Source organism: Fukomys damarensis, unplaced genomic scaffold, assembly GCF_012274545.1.
Source record: "Fukomys damarensis isolate Sample0158 unplaced genomic scaffold, DMR_v1.0_HiC HiC_scaffold_2, whole genome shotgun sequence".
In the NCBI taxonomy this organism is placed as follows: Eukaryota; Metazoa; Chordata; class Mammalia; order Rodentia; family Bathyergidae; genus Fukomys; species Fukomys damarensis.
In genome coordinates this window covers 60,854,769-60,872,811 of record NW_022900914.1, presented here as the reverse complement: position 1 = coordinate 60,872,811, position 18,043 = coordinate 60,854,769, and the positions used below count along the sequence as shown (strand labels likewise).

Genomic DNA, 18,043 nt, shown 5'->3' with positions numbered 1-18,043 from the left:
GGCCTCGGACTGGAGAAGGGCGGGCAGGCAGGGTCTGCGCCCCTGGGGCGTCAGGGAAGGGAGAGGGGGGCCGGTGAACAAACCCCGAAAATCTAAGGCAGAAATAGGGGAGAAGAGCCCAGACTGTGGGAGTGAAATTCAGCATCCTGGGGAGTAGCGATTTCACGGTAGGATATTTAGAAATAGAGTTAGGAAAGGGGAGGGCTGTTGTAGGAAGTAGCTTGGGAGCTTTAAAGTTGCAGAGGTCTTCCCAGGAACAGGTGAGGTTTAGGGTGTCACTTTAGTTTTCCTAGCGTCCCCTTTCCCTACTCCGGATTGAACCCAGGCCCTTCCCAATGAGCTACATCCCCAGCCCTTTTCTTTTTCTTTATTTTTTTCAATTTTGAGACAATCTTGCTAAGTTGTCCAGGCTGGACCCCAACTTGGCGATCCTCCTGTCTTAGCCTCCCATAGTTTTGGGATTTCACGGGTGTGCCTTCCCTAGATTTTTTGAGGATGTGACGCTAAGATAAATTACTAAGATTACAAGCCCATCTCAGTAGTGGTCTGAGTTTTAATGTGTATCTGCCAGGAAGAGAAGTAAAGGTGAACATTAGAACAGTGAAAGCAATTTATTTCTTCACTACAGACAGTAGGGAAAAAAGTTGAACTTTATTCGGATATGTTAAAAGGTGATTGGGCCTTTGAAAGGAGAATGCTTTAAGAAAGGGTAAGGGAGAGCCCAGTGAGTCAGGGAGGTGAATAATCACCAGGGTTTAGTAATTGTAGAGACAAGTAGGCCAGCTGTCTGATGGCTGGAAGTTATCAGGTTAAGCTGCTGCCCTCCCACACAGACTGGGAGAAAGACATTCCAGAGTGGTATAGGAAAGAGGGCTGGGATGTAGCTCAGTGGTAGAGTACTCCCAGCTCATGGAAGATCCTGGGTTCTGTCCCCAGCACTAAAAACATCAAAAAGATGTAGGAAAGATTTACAGTTGTAAACCCTTTTTAGTAAATGCTTTTTAAAACAGGTGGCTTTGGACATGACGGTCAGTGGTAGACTTCTCTCTTGCTTACCATGCATGAGGTTCAGTACTCAGCACAAGAAACAGGTGAGGCCATGTAGCCATGTGTGGTGGCGCACGCCTGTAATCCCAGCACTTGGGAGACTGAAGTGACAGGATCAGGACAAGTTCAAGACCAGTCTGGGCTACATAGTGAGTTCAAGACCAGCCTAAACTACATAGCAAGAGCCTGTCTGAAAACCAGAAACAGGTGAGGGCAGGAGCCTGTCATCAGGTGTCGGCTATAACAAACAATAAATTCTTCTGACTGCCCTGAGCTTTTCCAAACCAGAATTCAAAGCAGGAGGGGAGTTGCTAAATTATCCCAGAGACCTGGCCATCGACTCCTAGAGGCCATGTTCAATGGTGGTTAAGTCGCTGTACAGAGTTTTGGAGAATTTTTACAGTTCTCACCAACACATTTCCCATAACACAGCCTTTTCTGGACCATCCCAAGCTAAGAGATTTGAGTTCTTAGAAGTACTGTGTACTTGCAAATTGCCTGGCTATTGGGAACTTGCAGATAAGGCTTTAAAACAGTTGTAGAGATTATTTTAAATTATGGCACTTGATTTCCCCTTAGATATCTGTAATGCATTCACACATTTAATTTTGCAATTTTTAGTATTTGCTTTCTTGTGTTCTGGTTTTGCTTGTTTTTGTTTTTATCTGTAGAGTAAAGGATGTTAGCCAAAATACAGACTAATTTACATTTTTCTAGGAGAGGAACTCATAAATATAATAACCTTATAAAAAATAATTTCTTGCTGGTGTGGTGGCAGACACAATCTTAAGTATTCTGGGAGGCTGAGGCAGGAGGTTCACAAATTCCAGCCCAGTCTGGACAACTTAGTAAGACCCTCTCTCAAAACAGAGAGGGCTAGGGGTGTATGTGCAAAGGCCCTGGATTTAGTCCTCAGTACTATAAAACATATAATAAAGTTCATTAGAAATTGATTGCAACCAAATGAGTGTCTTCGGGTAGCCTAGAGGATAAGTATCATTCATTGTTCTGAGATAAAAAATAAAATCTTTTCTTCTTTTGCTTTTATACTAAACTTCCTGCTTATCACCAAGTATGCCTTAGCAGCTTATAGGAGTCAAGGCTACAGTTCTACATGGTTCCCATGGCCAGCTTATAGGAAGATTTGAAAACACTCTTCATAGAAAAACAGCTTTTGCCAGACTTGATATTTGGAGGTTTTTTTGCAATGACTTTGAATATGTGCAGACTTTTAAAGATGGCGGCTCATACAGTGCTGGCAATAACTTTTATACAACTTCAAGTTAGTAGAATGAGAATACTAGAGGGGCCAGGGATTTAGCTCAGTGGTTCCACTGCCAGCCTCGTAAGCACAAGGACCTGAGTGAATCCCTGATACCAAAAAAGGAATACTAGATGAAAAACGACTAGAGATAGGTTCTAATGCTCATCTCTCCACTAGCTGTATGACCCTAGTATGTCCCACACTTCCTAGACTTCAGTTTTGTCATCCATTGGGTGGATTATTGGGACTAGTCCAGTGGCTTTCAGTTAAGGATGCTCCCACAGAGCACACTAGAGGCACTGGAGACATTTTCCCTTGTCACCACCAAGTAGGGAGGGACATGGTGAGGGAGCATATGTGCTACTCTCATCTATTTGGTGTAGGACAGAGATGTCACAAACATCCTAAAATTTGAGACAACAACACACAAACACAAATAGAATCCTACCCAAAATGTCAGTAGAGTTCAAGGTTGAGGAATCCTGCACTAACTGCTTATAGCTTTAAAACAGCTGCTTTTGTGGTCCTGTGTTGATATTCTCCCCCAGTCTTGCTTTATATTAGGGACTATAATTCCTGAACCATGAAACTGCCTTTTGATTGCCATCAGATAACATTCTAAGAGTAATGAAATCTCTACCAAGTTATGGTTGAGATTATGAAAATATAATACTTAACTAAAAAATTACATTTTGTCACTATTTCAGGTAAGTATCCTTCATTAGCAGTTCAGGTAACTGTGACATGGCAAATACTAAATATATGGTATATTACACTATCTGAAACACTTAGGACTTAACATTGGGTTTTTTAAGGTAGTTAATAGCTGGGCATGGTGACACATTCCTGTATCCCCACTACTCAGGAGGCTAAGGCAGGATGATCACAAGTTTGAAGCCAGCGTGTGCTACAAGAAGAAAAATATAGCTTGATACTTAACCAATATCAGTATCTTCTTTTTAAGCCATTAGAAGATTCCTCCAGAAGTTACCAAAGGATTATTGTGCTCAGATATATCACAATTCTCACTTTCAAAATCTCAATAGAAACTTAGCATGATGGTATACACTTGTAACCCTAGTATTTGGAAGGCTGAACCAGGAAGATGATAAGTTTTAGGCCAGCCTGGACTGCATAGACATCCCCAGGAAAATACTACACGCCCAGGACGTGTAGCTAAGTAGTGGAATATTTACCTAGCATGTATGAAGTCCTGGATTTGAGTTCCAGTACCACACACACACAGACAACCCAGGTGTGGTGGCACATCTTTAATTCTAGCACTCAGACTGAGGCAGGACCCTGAGTCTGAGGGGAAAATAGGCTATATATGAGTTCAAGGCCAGCCTGAACTACTTATCGGACCGTGTTTGTGTGTGTGTGTGTGTTTTAATTATATTGAGACCATTAAAACTACTTTGAAGCCTGAATTTATTTGAAGTAGCTCCCAAATCCTAGCTACTTGGGAGACTGTGGCAGGAAAACTGCTTGAACCTGTGTATTCTAGGCCAGCCTGGGAAACATGGTGAAACCTTGCCTGTCTTAAAGATTAATAGTGTATCACCATAGACAGTGTGTATTAATTCTGAGTTGATGTTCTGAAAACCTTAGTAATTTACCTAGCTGACTTTAGAGTCAAATGCAAATTATGTATTTTAAAACAACTCAAATAATTTAGATATATTTTTTTAATTTAACAGATTCTAAAATATTTCTGGCTTATAGTCATGATCTTGAGCACAATATTTTTAAGCAAAACTTTTTTTTTTGAGACATTAATCTAGGCTGGCTTTGAACTGCCATGATCCTCTTATCTCAACCTCCCAAGTGCTGGTATTACAGATGTATGCTGTCAGACCAGCTGAAGCAAATTTTTTTAAAGTACACTGACCTCAAGCTTAGTTTGAAGATACTCGGTGTAACAAATATTTATGGATTTTTTTTTTTTTAGTTTTGTTTGAGAGGCTGGCCGTGAACTTGTGGTGATCCTCCTGCCTTACCCTCCTGATTGCTAGGATTACAGATGTGTGCCACCATGACTGGCAGCTACGGAGTTTTTAACTACAAAGTCATATTTTTTTCAAAAATTAAAATGATACAGACATGTACAATGAGCAAATGTTAAATGTTTTCCCAACTCTATTGTTTAGTGTATATCTTTTCAGATTTTTTTTTTCCTATAAAAATTTAGCCAACACAAGATTGGACTATCAAATCAAATTCATATGAATCAGCCACATGACCTAGTAAATACCTTAAATGTTTAGTGTGATGTGTCTTATCTCCATTTTCTTCATAGATATTGTATTGAATGAAGACTGGACTTTTTACAGTAACAAAGTAGCAAAGTTTAGTAATTATTTCAAGTGTACAGGCAATTGAGAGCCTCAAATGAAGTGGAGAAGTGTTAGCATGTGAAAGGTGGCTCCTTGTAGAGCATTTTCCCATGTCACATGTAGCTCTGACCCAAGATAATAAAGATTTCTAGGTGAGGTTGACAGGAGTGCTTCCCACAGTAAATTGTGAATCACCTCCAGATTTCACCCCAGGAAGGTGCAGCTTATGTAATGTGAGCTATGCCTCATAGATTTAGAGTCTATTACTATCAGCAGCCCTTAGCCAAGGGCACCTTAATAAAAGAATTTTAAAAATGAGATCTCTCCTTCATGGCACATAGAGGCTCTTGGCTCAGGTCTGGATGTCACCTGTCTTCCCTCTCCCCGGAAAGGAAGTAAATGGATTCTAGGCCAGCCGCACTAGCTCCTTCCTTACCGGAGATGCATGTATACATATTTCGTTTATGCTTGTATATATGTTGGGTTTTTTTTTTTTCTTTGGAGACATGGTCTCCCTGTATAGTTCAGGCTGGCCTCAAACTCACAATCCTCCTACCTCAGCCTCTCAGTGCTGGAATTTCAAGCATGTACCACCACACCTGGCAATTTTTCCTGTATATTTTGGGTTTAGACTAAAGCTGGATTTTTTATAGGCATGTAGCTATCTTGTTTTTTCCATTCATACATCATAAATGTGTCTTCATGGCATTACATGTGATTCCAACTCAGCTGCATAGTTTTGATGTTACCTGATTGGCATATGTTTTAGTCCATTTTGTGTTGCTATAACAGTACCACAGCTAGGTAATTTATGTACAAAAGAGATTGTCCCTCTCAATCTCTTCTTGAGGCTAGGAATTCGTGGATGAAGGCATCAGCATCTGGCAAGGACCTTTCTGCATTTCCCATGGCAGTGGGGATCAAAGTTGAAGTGCGTGGCCTTCTCAGCATAGGCATGAATGCATCAGTGAAGGAGCCACCCATGTAGTGAACATTTCCAATGGGCCCTGCCTCTCAGTACTGCTGCATTCAGGATTATGATTCCATCCCGTGCTCTTCGAGAGAGAAACCATAGTGTCCTACCTAAAAACCCGTAAACTTCCATAAAACAAATTTGCCAGGTGTAGGAGAGGCACATGCCAGTAATCCCAGTGCTCAAGTAGATTAAGGCAGGAGGCTCACCATGAGTTCAAGTCCAGAATGGACTATATATGCAAGACAAAAAAATGAATATATTTCAGCTATTGGGAACTTTGTTTCTCTCCCCTCCTCCCTGATACTAAGGGTTAAACACAGGGCCCACACACTGAGCTACATCTTCAGCCCTTTAAAAAATATACATTAATTTTGAGATGGGGTCTCACTAAATTGCCTGGGCTGAGCTTGAACATGTGACTTTTCCTGCCTCAGCATCCCAAAATACTGGGTTTACAGGTGTGTGCCACTGTGGCCAGCTTTTGGGGAACTTCAGATAAGTATAGACCTCAAATGTAAATGTAGTAATTTGGGCATAGATTATTTACTATGATGACAGAAACTTAGTTAAAGTTGACGTATAAATATCACCATAGCTTTGAGGATCTTGTCTAGCCTTTTAAATGAAACTCATGTGGTCACATTAGTACCAACTATAGAAGAATATTATCTACCACAAGAAAGGGAGAACCATGTATGGCTTCTATGTGATACTCAAAAGACGGTAATGTACAGTTATCTTTCAGTATCTATAGGGGATTAGTTACCTGCAGATACCAAATTAAAGATGCTAAAGTCCCTTACATAAAATGGGTTATATTTGCATATGATCTACACCCACTCTTCCATATAGTTCAGATCATCTGTCATTTACTTGTAATACCTAACAGTGCTATGCAAATAGATGTTAAATTATGTTGTTTAGGAAACAATGACATGGAAAAAAGTCTGTATAGGTTTAATGCGCACATGATTTTCAAATATCCAAAGGTGTATAATGGTATTTACTGTCACCAGAGTCACTGACCATCCTAAATTGTACTGTGGTAGCGCACACCTGTCATCCCAGCAAGCTAGCATACTGAGGCAGGAGTATCACAAGTCCAAGCCCAGGCAACGCATCTCAATAACTTAGTGAGACCCTACCTCAAGATAAATTTAAAAGGACTAGGAATGTAGCTCAGTGGGAAAACCCTGGGTCAACCCCCAATACCACCACCAAAAAAAAAAAAAGTACTATATTTTCTTTTCCATATTCTCCTGCTAGTGCTGCAGTAACTACTTTCAAAATGGTATTTTCTGGACTAAGAATAAGGTACCATATTAAATATTAGAAAATTACTGAAGGTTCTCATATTGCCATTCTAATGAGCAGAAAGCAATTACTGTAGTATTGTAAGCACTCAGGAGATGAGGATTTGAGATGGTATATAAGATAATACTATTAGTTGAAAATATTTTAAATGTTTAGTGTGATGTGTCTTATCTGCATTTTCTCCATAGATACTGTATTGAATGAAGAAAGACTGAACTTTTTACAGGTGCTTTATATAAAAGGCATCTGTGGAGTAGTGCTACAGTTTTAATAAAAGATTTTACATTATGAGGTAGGTTGAAAATGAAGGAAATTTGTCCTACTGAAGTTTTTCAATATAGCAGGTAAATGTCATGTGTGTCATCTTAATTTAACCCTTACAAGAACCCTGTGTTGGAATACATTATTCTTTTAATGGAAGAGGATACTGACAAAGAGAAATGACTTACATTCGGAGAATTAGGAGTTAAGCTCAGGTCTTTATAGCTTTGAAACTCATTTTCTTTTCCCGATGTCTTCCATTATATCAGAAAACCACTATATCCTTAGTTCTTACAGAAAATATAAGAGAAGACAGGCTTGGTGGTGTGCAACTGTAATCCCAGCCCTCTGAAAGGCTGAGGCAGGAAGATCATGAGTTTAAACCCAGCCTGGACAACCTGTGACGTAGTGAGACCCTGTCTTGAAATTTAAAAAGGGCTGGGGCTATAGCTTAGTTTGAAAGCTCTTGAGCCTATCTCTAGTATGATAGGGATGGTGAGGAAGAAAGAAAGAAAACAAGTGACATAAAGTTTGAGCTGGAAAAATATTGATACAAATCAGAAGATACTAGAACCCTGCCCAGAGGCTTCTCTTGGAGTAGCTGAAGATTACAAACATTAATATGCAGCAATCTTACTCTCAACTTCTCCTTTTTTTGGACAGGGTCTCACTCTGTAGTTGAGACTGACCTGGAACTCACTGTGTAGCCCAGGTTGGTCTCGAACTCACAGCAATCCTCCTGCCTCAGCCTCTGGAGTGCTGGGATTACAGGTGTGTACCACCACATCCAGCTTCTCCCTTTTTTTTTTGGTACCTGGGATTAAACTCGGGTCTTTGTGCTTGCAACACAGGCCACCAAACCCACTGAGCTAAATCCCCGGCCCGCTTCTCCCTTTTTTGAAAGAGGCTTAGAATTATAGAAGGCTAGAGTTAAAAGGTATAATGTCTCCCTACCTAGTGCCAGACATATCTAAGCTTATAGATGAGATCAGACTCCCTGTCTGGTATTCTTTCCCTTTATATGATGTGGCTTCTCATTCTGTATCATCTTTCCTACATACTGGTATCCTGGAGAAAGAGCAGTCTTTAGCACCCTACATTACAATAATTTTTCCCACAGTGTTCCTGTCATATTCTGAGACCTGAATGAGCTATTGGATCTCTTAACTGTGATACTATGATATCTAGGATACCAAAGAACTAGGTACTACGCGCGCGCGCGCACACACACACACACACACACACACACACACACACACACGGCTTCATTTTCAGATTTATAGGAAGCAAAATAAAAGGAAGACGGATTTTGTGATTTTGAAGTGATTGGCCTGTGTTGTGTAGTTATAAACTTTGAATTAATCTTCAAAACAGGATTATGCTTGATTTCATGTGAATGGGAGTAGAGTATTGGACAAAAATAAATTTTGTAATCTCTGCATCATGATTTTTAGCTCCCTGATTATTCTACAGTCTCACTATTTGGGGAAAGTTCATGCTGAAAAAGTGAAGCAAGTACTAGATAAATATGATCAGATTTCTCCACCAAGTCCTCAGATTGACAAAGGTAAGGTTTCTATCCTATCCTTATTCATACCTGTGCCATCTATGGTCTTTGAGACTATCTTCTTTTACTTAGCGTAATGTCTTCAGGGTTCATCTGTTTTGTACTGTTTATCAGTACTTCATTACTTTTTTACCGCTGGATAGTATTCTGTTATATAAATTACCACATTTTGTTTGGTCACTTATCAGTTGATGGACAATTGGGATTATTTTCACTAATGCTGATAGTATTTATTTCTTAGTGTAGTTGCACCACCATTTGATTTACCCACTCACCTACTGAGTGAAATTCGAGGTATTTTCCTTCTTTCTGGGGCTATTATAAAACTACTAAGAACATTCATGTACCAGTCTTGGGCTAGGTATATATATCTTCTTTTCTTTGGGGTAAATACCTAGGATTGGTATAACTAGGTCAGTGTGTATGTAACTTCTTACAAAACTGCCAAGCTGCTTTCTTAAGCATTTATACTATTTTATACTATTTATACTATTTTACATTACTACCAGCAACCTGTGAGTCTTCCCATAGCATCACATCCTTACCAATACCTAGTATTGTTGGTCTTCATGATTTCACTCATTCTGGTGAATGTGGGGTGATACTCATAGTGATTTTAATTAACATTTATATGATAGCTAATGATCTTCACCATCTTTACCAATTATATATGTTCTTTCTGACATGTTTGTTAAAATATTTGCCAATATTTAATTCAGTGTTTGTTACATTATTATTATCCTAATCCAAATTTTCATACTATTTCAGTTAAAAATCAACTAATTTTTTTAGTCAATTTAGGCCTCATTTAGATCCCTTTTCAGATTTCCAGAAAAATAGTTAATCATTGATTATCTAGAGTTCTATATCAGGCTTGCTTTTGTTAAAGTGAAGACTTATTTCTGCATGGGTTTTGGTGCTGCCTACTAAATTTTGGAGATAAAATATTCCCCAGAAGTGTGTAGGGTGGTTTATTACAGCAGTTTCTGCTATATTTGTATTTATTTATTCAAGATTGAAGGTGGGGGTAAGAACGGGTATCAGAAATAGTGAGTGCTGCCCATCTGTCCCTTCCATAAAATAATCAAACAAGCGGACAAAAGCTCTGATGCATTTGTGAACTTCTGAAACTTTTTTGTATGTCAGTTTTATCTCTTCCAGCTTTCTCTCCATTTTCTCCCTTATCCTCTCACCAGTACTTTGAGAGAACAAACCAGAGGTGTTCTAGAATGCTTTGTAACCAATCAGAAGCTGTAGAATGAAATCCAAGCACTACACAGAAGATACAGAACTTTGTCTTTCACATCCCTCATACGCTATACCTAAGAGAAGTTTTCAGCTCAGAGCTGAATTTCTAATTTCTAAATTCCCAAATCATTTTACAAATATCCTTTTATTATTAAGCCTTACAGTACTATAGTCAGGTAAGTGAGTTTGTTTATTTTGTTTGAGTAAACTGAAGATTTTGAAGCTCAAGTTACTTTTTTATGGTTCTCTTAGAAAATGATATACAACAAGTTTATTGATCAGAACTTTTTAAGAAAATTTTTCAGAACTTTAGAAATTATGTAAATATCCAGATCAGACCACTCTTTACAGATGTGTGGTTCTCATTCAAACCTCACTGTACACCTTAGCTGTACAACAGCATCTTCTTTCCTTTGTGTCAGCTCCTTACCCTCTTCCTCCTACTCTATCGAAGGATATAGTTATTTGTGAATGCCCTGGGAGATATTGGACCATCCTGATGTTTTTGGCATATGTTGTCAAAAGAGTTAACTTCACACTAATGTAGGTTTTAATTTGGCCTCTTTATTTTTGAAGGTCTTTTGAAGAACAAAGGAAATAATTCAGAACAAAATAATTAGTATTATTTTGGCTTTTCTCCCCATCTTCCCTGCAGAGAATTCCTTTATGTCAACCTAATGAAGCATTCAAAGTCATATGACTCTTTTCAAGACGAACTTGAAGATTATATTAAAGTGCAGAAAGCCAGAGGTTTAGAGCCAAAGACTTGTTTCAGAAAGATGAGAGAGGACTGTTTGGAAAGCTGTGGGTACAGGGAAGAAGTTGATTCCAGACCCAGGTATAGAATGTTTGATCAAAGACTCCCATCTGGAACCATCCAAACCTACCCAAGATCACGTAATACCTCACAGACAGAAAACCGGTTTCCTCAGCGGTTCCCAACTTATGACAATAGGCCAAGACTAGAGTCTCTGAGTTACTGGCAGTTCCCCGGGAACTGTTTCTCAGAAAAGCCAGCACCCCTGAACCTCAGTAAGCAAGAATATAATCATGGTTCAGCCAGTGTAGAATCTAGAGGTCCTGAGCACCTCTTCTCGGGATCCAGGACTGGTACCCATCAAGCCAGTCATCAGAAGAAAAGAAGGCATTCAGAGGAAGGCAAAGAAAAACCAAAGAAGGAGCGGCCCAAGCATAAAAGGAAAAGAAATCCTGAGGAAGTGCATTTAGAAGAACCTGAGAGCGTCCAAAGAAGAAAAACTGAGGTAGAAATAGAAACTGCCCAGGTCAGCACAGAAAAGCTTAAGCATCGGAAGGAGAAAAAAAGAGATGTAGCCTCTCAGAAGCGTAGAAAAGAGAAAAAGGAACAAGGCAAAGAAAGAACAGAGGAAGAAATGCTTTGGGACCAGTCTATCCTTGGATTTTGAACCTCTTCAGTTGATTCTCCTGAGGTTAAATTGGAAAAAAAAAATAGTTAAGGAGCTTCGTTTTGTGATATTCATGTTCACATCACTTATATGAACAGGTACTTTAATTCTCACAAAGGCCTGGTGAACATGAAGTATTTAGTATGCTTGCTCTCCAACATGGAAATTGCTTTTCCTCATTTTCTAAAAATATTATTACATTTTTCTTACATTTAATACAATTTCCCTCTAGGAGAGTGGCTCTCGTTTACTCAAATTGCCATGATGGTGGAATTATTTTCCTTTGAGAGATAATTTATTTTAAATTGGAGGATTAATAGGCTTTGTAGAATCTGTTTCTAGATTGAATTTGTTTTAGCTTTGAGTTGGGTATTTTTATGTTTATTGGTTTTCTCTATGAAGCAGTTCAGATTTTTTTTCCCTCTTGTTAACTTGCAGTATATTTTCTAGATTGTAAGTGGAAAATGAATACATTATAATAATAAGCTTGTGTTACATTTAGTTTTAAAAGTTTCAAAGAATCTTGATACAAAATCAGTTTATATTCTGCAGAAGTTTATAATAAAGTGTTTTATTAATAATAAAATTTTTGTTTGTTCTTTGTCAGTGATTTGTTCCCACTCAACAGTGATATTCTTTGGGGAGGAGAAAAGCAACAAATGAGCAATACGTACTTAAGAGGCAAGATGTTTTAGATAGGTAAATTTTAAATTGTAAAAATTCTTTAGGAGTGTGGTGGTGCATCCCTGTAATCCCAACACACTGAAACTGAGTCAGGAAGATCACAAGTTGCAAGCCAGCCTGACTACATAATGAGGCAAAAAGAAAAATCTTTACTATCTTAGGTACTTTTGTTGTTGCTGAGACAAGATACCTGACACCCAAAGTTAAAAGAAGAAAGGTTTATTGAAGCTCATAGTTTATGGAGGTTTTAGTTCATAGTTGGCTGGCTCCAAGGCAGGGAGGCATGGTAGATGACAGAGAAGAAACAGTTCAGGTTGGGCACAAAGCAGCAGCAAAACATCTGCCTTTCCCTTTGATCTCTTCTAGCTGCCCACACCCAGGGTGGACCTTCCCATTATCCACACCCAGAACTATACCAAACCAATAGTGGACTAATTTAGTAATCATATACCCTTAATCCCAGCATCACACACCCTAGATCCAGCCACCTCTAAAAAGCCCCACCTACAAGTGCCTGAGGCTTTGGGGGACTTCTAAAGGCAAACTATAACATCAACTGTACCAGGCTTACTCGTATTTGAACCCAGCTTTTAAAGCAGAAATCTATGACTGATCACAGTTTTTCCAAACAGTTGAAACTCGAGAGGAATGTGTAAGAAAATGCCATTATTCAGTCTTAGCTACACTGTAAGAATATTCAAATTAGGAAGGTACTGTAATTTCCTCAGAATGATTTGGGTTCATGGATATAGAAGGAGATTGGAGGGTAAGGAGAGGAAATCAAAATGGCTAAGATGTGATGTGCAGATATACCAGTTTCCTAAGATGATAATTATGTATCACATACTAATTTTAAAAATGATTCCAGTCCAGTAGTGTATAGCACACAACTGAATATTCATATCATATTAAAACCATAGACATCTAGCAGAAATCTGTTACCTAACTACAGAGGAAGATTAAGTGTGTGGTAATGACAATCTTGAGAAAGCCATTCATTTTCAAAAGTTTTAGGACAAACTTTTCGTTTCTTTTTTTGTACTGGGAATCGAACTCGGATCCTAGCACTTGTGAGGCAGGCAGCAGCACCACTGAGCTAAATCCCCAACCCAAGACAAACTTCTGCCCTAAGATGTCACAGGGGGCACTGTTCCCCACTCCATTCCAATATGCAAATTAAGAGTCATCTGTGAAGCTTCTGGTTGAGTCTTTGGGGCTCCCCACTTTGGCCTTTAAGTCCCCTTCAAAATTAGCACTTCCTAAACCTAAACTCAGTGGAAAATATAAGGGGCGAGTTCTGGATATACTGAGGAAAAAAACTTTTTTTAAGAAAATAGAATGGACTGTTATAACATGTATGAACAAATGCTGAAAGTAATGTGCCTGCATTTTACCTAGAAGGAACCTGGGAAAATGAGAAGTTGGGCTCTCATCCACTGACAGCCTGAGACCAGCAGAGGAAGGTAGGCAAAGAAAAGTCAACCCAGGGTGGGAAGGGCTACCACAGAGTGGCAAGGAATGGTGAGGGCATCAGGCACAGCTGATGTGCTGGGGTGGGAGTGGATTATAGGGAAAGATTCTACAAAAGTCAATTCCCACTTGTATGTAAAGAAGGACTGGGAAGTGTGTTCCTAGTAGAGATGCCTCCATATCCTAAAATCCATATGCAAGAAAACAGCTGTATACTTGGCAAACAGGAATTTCTTGATGACACTATCAGGACCTGAAGCTGGAAAGGAAAGGGGGGAGGAGATAAAAGAAAAAAAAGGAGAGAGGGAAAAGGAGGGAGGGGAGAAAGGAAAAATGAAGAAGAGGAAAAAAGGAAAGAAAGCAATAAGCTATGTTTAAAAACTTGAATTTGTCCTTGGGACAGTGAGAAGATGTTAGCTGTCATAAGCAAGTTCCAGTGTTCTTTTTTAAAAGTCCGCTTCCCATGGGATCTGAACTCCCTGCAGTTACCCTAAGCTTTTGGCTCTGTCTGCATCCTAGATTGAGTAGAGTTGGATGCCTGCGGACTGGAGATAGAGGCCATAGAAAATATGAGGGCCCCTGGGAGAATGGGTCAGAAGGAGATCGAGAAACATGAAGAGTCCAGTGGAAAGGAGTCTTCATTATGACAGGGAGAAGGATAACTATGAGGCAGTGTCCCCAAGAGCTTAGGATGGAAGATATAAACCTGATGAGTTGGAAGTTGAGACTACACTGAAACAAAGTTTCACTGTGTGCAGCATGTGCATAGTTTGTTATATGGCATGAAGTTTGAGAGTTGGGACAGGCAAGACAATACCAAAAACAGAAAGACCAGGCTGGAGGGGCTCAGAGGTCTGGCAAGAGATGTGATTGGCCTGAAAAAGGTCAAGATGGTGAAAGAGAGGAAGCAACAGAGGTCATGCTCATGCTGTGGTTCCTGCTTTGCTAATCCAGTGGATGGGGATGCTGCTCACAGAGACTCCGGGGGGAGATTTAAGGACTAGATTGGGAGTTCAATTTTTGACATGTTGGATTTTAACCAGCTTGACATGCCAACAGAGATCGCCAGTAAAGAGATACTGAGTCTGGAGCTCAGAAGAGAGACCTGGAATACGGACAATGTTTGGAGTGCCATGTGCATAGAGATTAATTGAGGCCATGAGAATGAGAGATATCCATGGAGAAAAAAGTAGGTAGAAAGGAAATCTAGTAGGGGCTAAAGCCTACAGAGAGCCAACATTTAAGAGAAGAAAGAATGAGAAAGGGACACAGGGTAAGTGGCCAGAAAAACAGGAGCAGAAAACCCTGCTCCCATTATCCTGTAATAGATGCTAGACAGACAGACAGACAGACAGACAGACAGACCAGCAGATAGATAATGTTTTTTAAATAGTTCCTAGCCTTCTATCTCACTGGACCACAATAGCAAATGAAGAACTAAGAAAGGCTTGGTAACCAGGAGAGAGGGTTGGTGACTTACTGTATTTTAAACAAATGACCACAAACCTTCAATCCAAGAATCCCTAGTAAGTCTCTCAGAGATGTCTGTTTCATATTCTACCCCCCCTCAGACTTTAGCATCTCCCATACAGGCCCCCTTACTCTCCACTGGTCACCTCATTTATACTCCACTGAGAAAAAAGAAACTTTCAAGAGTAAACTTACTTGTTACCTCCAACATACTACTTTGCTACCAGATAAACTTCCTTCAAGTGTCTGTGTTCTGTTCTTAGCCCTGTTACAACAAAGGTGTCTTTACTCTTGTTAAAGACAAATTCAGCTGGGCATGGTGGCACACATTTGTAATCCCAGCACTCAGGAGGCTGAGGCAGGAGGATCACTGTGAGTTCGAGACCAGCCTAGGCTACATAATGAGTTCTAGGTCAGTCTCAACTACACAGTGAGACCCTATCTCAAAAATAAATTAATTAATTAAATAAATAAAGACAAATCCCTCAGGCCGGGAATTTAGCTTAGTGGTTCTGCCATTTGCCTCACAAGCACAAGGACCTGAGTTCAATCCCCAGTACCAAAAAAAAGACAAATCCCTCTTTCATGCCCTGGATTCTACATCCATTTACTATCTCAAGGTCTATCTGTTTGCTGAACCATGAGTATCACTGGATTATTCTATCAGTATGCTGTAATCTTCCCCTTCTAAAACAGTGACAAACAAAACACTCCTGGCCCCTGTGTCAGCTTTTCAACTCTGTTACCAAATTCCTGAGAAAAACAACAGGGGAAAGATTTATTCACGGTTTCAGAGGTTTCAGCCCATGATTGGCCAACTTCATTGCTTTTAGGCCTGTTGTGAGGCAGAAGCACCCTGTGGAGGAGGAGCATAGCAGAGGAAACCTGCTTATCTCATGGTAGTGAAGAGGCAGAGAGGAAGGGGCTGGGGACCAGATCTAGTCCCCAAGATTAACTCCCTTCAATAAGGACCCACCTCTTGTTTCCATTCTCTCACAATAACACCATCAAATTATAATCTCATCACTCAGCCAATCAACTTGGTGGAGTTTTAGCCCTCATAAGTCAATCATTTCCCAAACGCCCATCATCTGGCAACCAAGCCTTCAGCACACAAGCCTTGGGGGACATTTCAAATCTAAACTATGACAACTCCTTTGACAATATAGAAGATACAAAGTATGCTTCTCTTGCACTCCAACACAATTTAGAAGACTCCTGTAGCCTCTGGTCACCAAGAAGTGTGAGAATTTCTCCCCACCACCATCTATCCAATCAATTCTCTAGACAGATTGATCCAGTCCAACTCTGAAATTATCTACCTGGAAATCCTACAGGGTGCAGACTCAGACCCCAAGACTGCCCTTCCCTGCTTTAGATGCAAATTGCAAACCCCGGGTTGTGGGTCTTCTGATTGACAGGGATCCCACAACTCCCTGAATTCAGTTCATTTTCTAGAGCCGCTCAGGGAACTCACAAAACACTTTACACACTTACTGGTTTGTAATCCCTGTACCTGGGAGACTGCAGCAGAAGGATCATCACCATGATTTTGAGGCATATAATGAGTATAATGAGTTCAATGCCAGCTTGAGCTACATAGAAAGATCCTGTCTCAAACAAAACAAAACAAAAAGTAATTTTTAAAAATTCCGCCTCAGGAGGTTATTGGAATATGAAATGTATCAGTATCATGCTAAGTATGCCAGTTGAATAAAGTGCAGGGCTGGGGGAGTTAGTAGGCTCAAGTTCTAGGCTTAGTCACCAGCACAAAAGACAATAACACAAAAACACCAGGCATGGTGATGCATGACTGCATTCCCAGCACTCAGGAGACTGTGTTAGGCAAGAGGATAAGTTCAGTGTCAGCCTAGACTATTAAATTAAGTTCCAGGAATCATTTGGATTGCAAAGTGACATCCTGTCTCAAAAAAAAAAAAAAAAAAAAAAAAAAAAAAAGACTTTCAACATTCATGGATTTCACCAAGTATGAATCAAAAAACTTTGGGGGAATGATCTATCTTTGACTTCTGGGAAGATGGTAGAGTGGTGACCAGCAAAGAAAGAGTCACTCCGGGGTTTGATGTCCTGACACTGGAATGCAGCCATGTGAGGAAGAGAAGGAGGGAAGTGGGTCCCCAGGATCCAGCAAGGATCTGAAGTGAGAATTAAAGCCCATGGGGGGAGTGAACAGAGAGACTTCAACAAAGAATAGCAAGGTGACAGGTGGTACATTCTCCCTGATCCCTGACTCACTGCATAGGAGAGGCAGTTCAAACATACTGATACACAATGACTACTGGTGACCCCAGAGGCCTCCACAGAGAAATGCAGTTCTGTTCAGTGGAAAACAGCAATAGACAAAGTGGACTGCAGTGGCTGGTCAGTTATTTGGGTTCAGACATCTCCCAGAGAAGGTGATTGGCCAGTAGCCATCTTGAAGAGGGGCCAACTGAGCTCAGAACTCAGAACAGCTGTGGGCCAGATCCATCTGGAAGCTCCCGGTGTCACTGTAAGTGTCATGGTAAGCTGCTGAAGTCAAGTCAGCAGGAGGGCAGGGAGCTGAGTTAAACCCTGCCAGGAGCTCAGTTCAAGCCAGCAGGAGGCATACAGACTGTTGCAGATTCAAAATCTAGTTCCAGCCTCACAGCCAGAAACCAGCCTGAACTTCAGTAGAACTAAAGGTACAGGTTTACTAGGATTATCAACTACCCTGCCATAAAGCTACACTTGGATTGCTGGGATTAATCAACTCAGATCTGGACTCTGTCCACGTTGTCTACCAGTGACAGTAGAGACACGCTTTAAAATGGATATATTTTTCTTGTTTTCTTCTTTTTTTTCCTCTCTATTTCTGGTTTTTGTTTGTGTTTTGTTTTCTCTTGATTGTTCTTTTTTTCATATGAGTGTGAACAGTTTCTAGTTTTTTGGTTGTTCTTCTTCTGTTCTCTTCTTCCTCCTCCTCCTCCTCTTCCTCCTCCT

The 18,043-nt window shown here is 40.1% G+C and overlaps 2 protein-coding genes across 3 annotated transcripts in view; both read left to right on the top strand.

Annotated features, from left to right (window-relative positions):
• Window positions 1-7,110: 7,110 nt before the first annotated feature.
• LOC104863275 (lysine-rich coiled-coil protein 1) lies at window positions 7,111-11,906 on the top strand. Its single transcript, XM_010625637.3, has 3 exons — window positions 7,111-7,229; window positions 8,653-8,765; window positions 10,669-11,906. Exon 3 carries the CDS (start codon window positions 10,691-10,693, stop codon window positions 11,435-11,437), a length of 747 nt encoding a protein of 248 aa, XP_010623939.1. The 5' UTR covers window positions 7,111-7,229; window positions 8,653-8,765; window positions 10,669-10,690; the 3' UTR covers window positions 11,438-11,906.
• A 1,405-nt stretch (window positions 11,907-13,311) lies between these two features.
• The window catches only part of LOC104863277 (lysine-rich coiled-coil protein 1), a 17,201-nt gene continuing 12,469 nt past the window's right edge, over window positions 13,312-18,043 (top strand). For both annotated transcript variants that reach the window (XM_010625643.2, XM_010625644.2), the window contains exon 1: window positions 13,312-13,584. The gene's annotated coding sequence lies outside the window, so the exon portion shown is untranslated. The remainder of the gene's footprint in view (window positions 13,585-18,043) is intronic.

Coding starts and splice junctions, on each gene's coding strand:
- LOC104863275 (XM_010625637.3), top strand. CDS start 10,691: ATGAAGCATTCAAAGTCATATGACTCTTTTCAAGACGAACTTGAAGAT.